General features: G+C 40.0%; 2 protein-coding genes across 2 annotated transcripts; one reads left to right on the top strand and one right to left on the bottom strand.

Annotated features, from left to right (window-relative positions):
* The first annotated feature begins 578 nt into the window (after positions 1-578).
* Positions 579-1,854, top strand: LOC126794739 (inositol oxygenase 2-like). The gene is made up of 3 exons (XM_050521511.1): positions 579-676; positions 841-1,240; positions 1,474-1,854. Exons 1-3 carry the CDS (start codon positions 579-581, stop codon positions 1,852-1,854), a joined length of 879 nt encoding a protein of 292 aa, XP_050377468.1.
* A 1,043-nt stretch (positions 1,855-2,897) lies between these two features.
* Positions 2,898-6,067, bottom strand: LOC126794809 (pentatricopeptide repeat-containing protein At4g17616). Its single transcript, XM_050521590.1, is given in 6 exon segments — positions 2,898-3,247; positions 3,249-4,420; positions 4,422-4,533; positions 4,535-4,606; positions 4,608-5,551; positions 5,863-6,067. Coding segments are annotated over 5 exon segments (2,262 nt in total). The 5' UTR covers positions 5,366-5,551; positions 5,863-6,067; the 3' UTR covers positions 2,898-3,099.
* Between the last annotated feature and the right edge of the window lie 2,607 nt (positions 6,068-8,674).

Genomic DNA, 8,674 nt, shown 5'->3' with positions numbered 1-8,674 from the left:
CACCAATGAAAATAGAGTCAAAGCGACGTTTTTCTAGACTTCTAGCTTATAGTTATATTGTATGACTATGAAAGGGTTCAATTTAGACGTTCAGTACGTATATAGCTAACTGGCTTCTAAAAATAGTACATAAAAGTTGAACATACTATGAGAGTTACAGGTCGGCCGAGAATCCTCTATATATCCTATATTGGATAAAATAGTTACCAATTTTCTAATTAATACTATCTAATTGAAAGAAATTGGCTCAAATTTGCCATTATGGGCAATCTTCTTATCCTTTTCTTATTTTTAACAGCTATATATGTTCGTTTCGTTATTAGGGCAGGTTGGATAAACCCTATAGGGAGATGGATCGGATACGTTCCAAATGAAGGCGTTCAACAGTTTCTTTTTCCATGCAAAGACAATTTTTAGAAGTATATATGGTTAATTAAATACTGGTTGCGGATACGTATTACAACTTAACAATTACTTGATTTTGCTTAGAACCAGTTTTCTCTCTCGCCTCTCTGCTTTTCGTTTCTCCTCTCGCTATTCTGCATTTCTTTCATTTGTCTTTCTGGAAATCGTTGTAAATGGCCGTCACTGAGCAGTCTGAGCGAAATGATGAAGTCGTCAAGTCAAGTGAAGCATTTGTCGCTCCTCAAATCAATACATTTGGCCAATCATTCAGGTATGTACGTACTATTAATTCATACAATGAACGTAATGACATAATGTCATGAATTTATGATTACAATGGGCTGGAGAATCTATTAGAACTATAGTTATTCGACATGTTTTTTTTTTAATTAGAAAGGCTGCAGACTGTATCTTACATTGATATATATGTTGCAGGGATTATAATGCAGAAAGTGAGAGGCAGAAAGGTGTGGAGGAATTTTACCGTTTGAACCACATTTATCAGACGTACGATTATGTGATGAAGAAGAGAGAGGAGTACAAAAAATTGGATAAAGTGGAAATGAGCATATGGGAATGCTGTGAGCTCTTGAATGAGGTTGTGGATGAGAGTGACCCAGATTTGGATGAACCCCAAATTCAGCATTTGTTGCAAACAGCTGAGGCAATTCGAAAAGACTATCCGGAGGAAGATTGGTTGCACCTTACCGCTCTCATTCATGATCTCGGAAAAGTTCTTTGTCTTCCCAAGTTTGGAGGATTACCTCAATGGGCTGTCGTTGGAGACACACATCCTCTTGGGTGCGCTTTTGATGAATCCATCGTTCACCACAAGGTATTCCCTCTCGAAATTTCGTTCAGATAATTTTAAACCTCCAACTGAAGTACATCCCAGGATGTTATTGATAACAAAATAATGATTAACTCGGGAGTATAGTGCATGAGATGAGCCTAAACCTAGATCCTAAAGTAAACATAAATCTTGATTTAGGGCAGACATGAACTCTGAAATGAGTTATTTCATCCAGAATCAACAGTTATGTTACCCCATATTATTTGGTTTTGCAGTACTTCAAGGACAATCCGGACTCGAAAAACCCTGCGTACAATACCAAGAATGGAATTTACACTGAAGGATGTGGACTAACAAATGTGATGATCTCTTGGGGTCATGATGACTACATGTACATGGTAGCCAAGGAAAATGGGACAACTTTGCCGGAGGGAGGACTGTTTGTTATCCGGTATCACTCATTTTACCCTCTACACAAGGAAGGTGCATATAAACACCTGATGAACAAGGAAGACGAAGAGAATATGAAGTGGCTCCATATATTTAATAAATACGACCTCTATAGCAAGAGCAAAGTTCAAGTTGATGTCGAAAAGGTCAAGCCTTACTATTTATCCCTGATTAACAAGTACTTCCCAGCAAAGCTAAAATGGTGAAGATGATCATCGATCCCTGTGTTTCTCCACTGGCTTCATGCCTTTGGTTAAGTTAAGAAGAGGCATTCTGGCATTGTGCTTCCTTCCTCCTGTTAATTTCTAAGCAAGTTGTTCCTTTTTATATGGTTTCAAGGAAGAGATGTATCCTGGTTTTAAAATCCATATATAAAAATAACGGAAGAATGTACATGTTTTGAAAAAAGAAAAGTAGCATTATGTCAGAATTTCAGAATATTGTAAATGCTCAATTACTTGTGAGAAAAATAATTAGAAAACCAGTTACAACTTACAATTACTTAATACAACCTCGCTGACTTGTACTGAGCGAATGTGGATCAGTTGCCAACCAGCAAATAGAACGCAATATCTCACTATTGAAGAATTTGCAAGACACATGACAGTATAATGCCAATCACCACATGTAGCCAGCACAAAACGTCTCTGCATATTTCAAGATTCTTATCTTCGATTGATTAGCTGCTGCAATCATCAGACTTCTTCTGCACAATTTGGATTACAAGACTTGATTACATATGCCAGGCATATATACTCCAGTTTTCAGCTTTCCATGTTGCGCATTGTTCCGAAAAGGAAATGGGCATATATATAAAGGCAATTTGATTCAGGAAAATAGATTTGTAGCGCACCACAAGATGGCTCTTTGGTTTTCACTTATATCGATCTGTATTGTTGAGTCCATTTCAACTTCTATTTACTTCTCAAATTTCCCTCTGTACTTAAGAACCCAAAAGGCCCGCAGCAAGAATCTTGCAGTAAATTCTCCAGTTACTATAATCTTTTCTTGGAATTTCAGTCAATGCCCACCCATTTTCTAAATGCCTGAACAAATTCAAGTCTTTTTGTTGGCATAGGCTTATGCCCGCCATAATCAGCACAACTATCAGCACATTAAAGCTAATAAATAGCCCAGTCTCGCAATACTAACAGTGAGCCAGCCGCACTAGCTATGCAATGGGCAGCTCCGCGGCCCAAACCGACTACAGACGCGCCCTCACGCGCATCCAAAGAAAGACTCCAGAGAACCACCTTAATTGGACCTTGTCCCACACCGGAAGAGGAGTAAATAATCTACCTTGACTCAACAATAAAATGTCAAATCCCTGACCTCATAAGGTAAGCACACTACACCCTCTACTGTTACCCTGCACAAATTACCATCAGCCTAACTTGAGCGTCGGAGAGTTAAAGACCACGCCGCCGTGGTCTCTAATTTGACGACTTGTGTCATTTGTGACAGGAAAGGGACAAGGAGTACGACGTACTGCATCTGCAAAGAATACAGCGCATCAGATCAGTATAATTCACCACGTTAACACTTTTCTTATGAGCATCTGTTGTAGCTTCTGATGCCTTCAAGTTTCTATAAAGAGTTATGTAGCTTTACAAACTCACTTCTGCACATGCACTTGTCAGCAAACATACCATGCTTCTTCATATAGTTAACGACCTCCATGACTCTTTCGAAGTAACCACCACGGAGAAAGTTCAGTAGCAGGTACTCATACAGATCTCTGCTTACCACTAGATTTCTATTCTCCATGTTCCTCTTCATATCCCCCCACAAGAATGTGATATTACGGAACATTCCTAGAGAAGAATACGCATTTATCACGTATGTAAAAGTTTCCTCAGTGGGGTGAATTTTCAACTCTTGCATTCTTTTGTATGTCTCCAGAGCATCATCAATCATTTTGGCTTTGCAAAAAAAGTTGATGGAAGAATTGAAATGATAAACCCTGGAGAGAATTTCCTCCTTCTCATCTCTCATTTCCTGGACCAAAGCATTTGTCAGATCAGAAACCCTAGAAGGAATTTCCTCCTCCTCTCTTGATTCTTGAACCAATGCATCTGCCAGCTCAGATTTACTAGCGGAACATGATGCACTTGTACAAAGGGCAGTTGTATCTATAACTGATAGTCCTGCCGACGCAACCATCTCATCAGAATAATTTACAAGAAAACCAGCCTTTCTCATCTGTTTAAGCAATGCCTTCGCTTCTAGAAATTTCTTTCCTTTATAATATGCTCTCAAGAGTGACATAAAGGTACTGTAGCCCATAGGAGCATCAGCTGCTTCCATGTCATCTAAAATGTCATGGGCAGTATCTAGCCAACCTAATTGAATGCAAGCGTGAATCACATCAATTCCCAATCTAGATCCTCTTAATGAACATAATTCCTTTTCAATTTTGAGTAAAAGTTTTGAAAGCTCAGAAATATCCCCATCCTTTTTATATATGGTTATCAACTTGGCCAGACCTGTGTTGCTAAGAACAAGTTTCCCATTTGAATACATAACAAGCTCTTGTTTACCTTCTAACTTGAGGACAGAATCCTTCTGCAGCAGCTCAGGGAAAATCTGCATACTCAACCCAGACTTCAGATTATGAGAACCAATTGGAACAAGAAAAGACCTTTGTGAGTTCTTCATATCTCTCTGAACTGGAAGAGACTTGCGATCATCACATATTTGTAATATAAGCTCCCTGGCAGCAACCACATCATTAAACTTGAAATGCAAGCTCAACAAACTATCATAAAATTGCCGAATAGTGTTGAACAAATGGTGCCGAAACCTGATCAATATAACATTTATAATTCTTTATCTCCTCCCTCTGACCATTTAATTCATGAATCCGGGTTATAATGACAATAGTGTGCATCAACAGCCACTCCTGCTGTAGACATCAATTCCATGATCTGCTGGCCTTTCAAAGATAATTTGAACCTCACAGGCATCAAGAAAAAGGTTAAAAATCATTGTATCAGGTTGAAATAGCTTTGCTTGGTCACTCTTTTTTGCTCTCAAGCATTGGAAGTGATGACAGATTTGAATTAAGAAATTTGAAGCAAGATGAGTCCCGATCTCAGCCTTTACCACATGCAGAAAAACCAGGCACAATACATTCATGGGAGGTAAATTCCTTTTCTCCAGCATTAACGGCAGAATCATCATTGCAGGTTTAGGTAACTGCAAGCGTGCTAAGGAGAGGGAGAGCTTTGTCAAGGTATCAGTCTGAACTATGTCTGATCTCTCTCTCAAATTTATCAGGACTAGATCACATGCTTTTTGTAACCAGTAAGGGTCAGATGAATAGCACAGTTCAGTAATTAGCTTATGGATAAGAAAACCCTCCGGAAAGCCATGCAACCTTTTGAAATCAAAAAATGATTCCCACATTTCATCCAATTGATGTTCCTTCATGGCTAATTCAAGCCTTTTCAACATAACTGCACGAGAAGAGCCTTCCCAAAACAGCCTTTCAGGATCAACAGTAGTACAGAAATTCTGGGTGGATGAACTCCGGTGCTGTTCATAGCTTATTCTTGATACCAAAGAATAAGTATATTTTGTATTCGCAACTAATTCTGTATCTGGATTTGATATTAAGGTTCCCCTCTGAATGACTGAAGACAAGTAGAACCCCAATGAACACCTTTGGATGACATAGTTACGCCAAAGTACTTCTTTAGTCAAAACTAAGGCCATGGATGTATTACTATCAGGATGAAAGACCAAGAGAATCCAACCACTATCAGACTCCACTAATAAACCTTGGCCTCATCAAAACATCACCAATATCTATTGACCCACGAAGGATTCTTTCATAAGTCATATGCTTTCATAGATTAGTTCCTAGAGGACGCCTTCATGCCCATGTTCAACTACTCATATCTGTACATAGAGATTAAATCAATAAGATGCAATAGATATGCCAGGACCCCTATGCCCATGTTCAATTAAATACTCTGAAACCAAAACCTCCACGGCTCCACCTAAATTATATCACTCTCATTAACATTGATATCGGACAGGCTTTAAAAGTTAAACCAAAAGGTATATCAAAAATATAAATTGGCAAGTAGGGAGAAATATTTTGGCACAGGAGGGGCAGGAAACTTTTCCTACTAAGTTACATACTTGTGACATAAAAGACTACTTCAAAGAACTTGAATCGAAAGCTAGTAGAAGAAAGAAAAACTTACATGGTCCAGGGTACTCATAAAGCCTTAAAATTGAGATATGATGGCCTTCTGCTTCTAACAAAGGAAACGCCGGATCCCTTATGTGCAGAAAGACGGCTGGGATATATGAGCAAAGTTATATTAGCTTTTCAGGGATATGTAGTATCGACTGACGCTATAAAGTATCCAAGTCAAGTGAATCTCCCACTCTAAACCTCCCCACCACTTAAAGATCCACCTGCATTTTGCACTAGTACTTCTCATTGATCAAAAACCATACCAAAAACTCACATGTTGTTTACCACAACAAAAAGTTAAGCTTTTAAAATGAAGAAAACGGTTAAATGCTGCCACAGGTTGAGCCTTCATAGAATCATAGATGAAACTAAATATCTTGCAAATCTAAACAGAACAATTGAACTTATGAGAGAAAGGCAATAACACCAAGTGCAATATATGACTATGAGGAATGCATTCACCTAAAATCAAATCACAACAATTAAGGGTATAGATGGATGCGAAATCTACTCAAGTTCATAATTCGAGTCTAATCAGGCAACTAAAAACGCAGTAATATCCATTAAAAACAGAAACCCAAAGATTAATAGCTCCAAAAACTAACACCCAGTACAGAAAACAGAGGAAATTACGCAACACAGAGCTCACCAGTTTCCTCAGTCTCTAAAACAGCGCAGAAGATTTTTCATTTTCCAATTTTACGTGTTTTTTCAGCTACTTATTATCTGCGACTCATTTCAGCCAAAACGCCACCGTTTCGTCTTGGTTTAATATCATCGTTCTTTTCCATCTATACCCTCCACGTGTCGCAATACCCCTCATTTCGAAACGTATATAAATTGGCAACGGAGAATTCTTTAACCTATTGTAGGGTTTGAGAAAATCACAGAGAGAGAGAGAGAGAGAGAGAGAGAGAGTAATCACTGCCGCTTCAGCAATGGCCGCTCCGACTCCGACCGCCGCCGACGCGGCCTATCCCAAGACGCCGGAAATTCTCCAGGCCTCCATCACCAGCCTCATGCCGATAAGGCTCGACTCCAGTAACTACACAGTCTGGAAGTACCTAATGACCACCATTTTCAAAGCTCACAACCTCCTCGCCTTCATCGACGGCACCATCACCCCGCCGGCGAAGTTCCTCCCCGACGCGGCCGGACAGCCGACGGAGGCCGTCAGCCCGACCTATCAGACCTGGCGCCAACGCGACTGCTGCGCGCAGGTCGTGATCCACGCCACGCTGTCCTCCTCCACCATCAACCTCATCGTCGGCTGCGACACCGCCAGGCAGCTCTGGCTGAAGCTCGAGGAGGACTGCTCGTCGCTGACGAGCTTCCACATCGCCAAGTTCAGGTCCGATTTGGAGAGGAGCACCAAGGGAGCCGACTCGGTTCATGCCTATGTGCAGAGAATTGAGGAGATTAGGGACAAGCTGACCGGCTACGACGTTGTGATTGATGATGCAGAGATGATTGTTTATGCTCTGAGGGGTTTGCCGACTGAGTACAATCCGTTTCGGGCAAGGGTTGCGGCAAAAGCTGAGCCTATGAGTTTGGATGGATTCTATGTGATGTTGCTGGAGGAGGAGGGGGCATTGATGGCTAGGAATCAGTATCAGTTTCCGCAGTTTGCCGATGCGCAGTGGAGCTCGAATCAGTGTCAAATTTGCAATGAGGCTGGGCATATTGCTTTGGTTTGTCCTCACAGGATGGATTTCACATACCAGGGGGTACATAATCAGTGATTTTAAAGGACTTGATGTCTAGTAATAATTTTTGTTTCTTTTAGTTTCTATTGATTTAGTACCTTTGAACTGGTTAATGGCTTTGGTGGTTTTATCGGCTTTGCTCATTGTTTACCTAGCTTTTTATATCTTTGTCTATAAATTTGAAGCACGTTTTTTGTTGCACGTTTTTCTGTCTTTGAAGCATGTTTTTTTGTTGCATTTCCTTGCTTAGATTTGCGCAAGAGGATCATTCCGTAGACTGTTGTTTATCAACTTATTACTGTATAGAGAGGTAATAGTGACCCCTGGAATGGAACATGTTTCTCTTGGAATAGTCTGATTCATGTTAGTTTGAACTTAGTAGCGATTGTAGGATAAGTGGATTAGATAATAGTTGCATGCCTAGGTGAGGTAGGCCTTTCGGCTGGTTTTACTTACTATCATACCTACACATGTATTGCAATTTAATCAATAGATCTAGGGCAACCTCTGTGGATGGACAACATGATAAGCAAGTTGTACATCATGTTGCCACATTTACATAATATGATTGCCCACTCTTGCTGTTTCCTGGAAGAGCTTTGTTACCTTGAACTGTGTAGGGGTTTCTTCTTCTTTGGGTAACTAAGAGTTAGAGTTTAATGTTGAACAGATGTTCTTTTACAATCTAGGTTGAAAGACAAGTGCTGCTAAGATGATAGGTTTGAAGGTTATGTTATTAAGGCATCAAGTAACAGGTATAGCTATTTTATTCCTCCTGGCATCCTTGAAACATGTACTTGTCAATGTCAGTATGACTTGGTTGAATCTAGAATACTTGATGTCTGATCGGTGCATGTTGAATTAGTTGTCTTTTTTCTCTTGGCATAGGTTTGCATTCTCGTCTCAAGCATTTTGCTTCTCAATGCTTTACTACTTAACTAATACTTATCGTGTTACTTGCTGGTGTCCATCAATGTCATGGTCATTATGTGTGAGATGCTAGATGTAGTATGTCATCCTGTTCTTTTGCCGAAACTGGTACTCTTTTTTCGCTGTTTCCAAGCTAAAGGGGCCTCTGTTTCTAAGCTAAAGGGAGGGTAGTATCTTGGT

This window comes from Argentina anserina, chromosome 5 (genome assembly GCF_933775445.1).
Source record: "Argentina anserina chromosome 5, drPotAnse1.1, whole genome shotgun sequence".
Classification (NCBI taxonomy): Eukaryota; Viridiplantae; Streptophyta; class Magnoliopsida; order Rosales; family Rosaceae; genus Argentina; species Argentina anserina.
Note: the sequence above shows the minus strand (reverse complement) of the source record. Positions and strands in the feature narration are given on the sequence as shown.

Coding starts and splice junctions, on each gene's coding strand:
- LOC126794739 (XM_050521511.1), top strand. CDS start 579: ATGGCCGTCACTGAGCAGTCTGAGCGAAATGATGAAGTCGTCAAGTCA. Junction 677..840: donor ACATTTGGCCAATCATTCAG/GTATGTACGTAC, acceptor TATATGTTGCAG/GGATTATAATGCAGAAAGTG. Junction 1,241..1,473: donor AATCCATCGTTCACCACAAG/GTATTCCCTCTC, acceptor TTGGTTTTGCAG/TACTTCAAGGACAATCCGGA.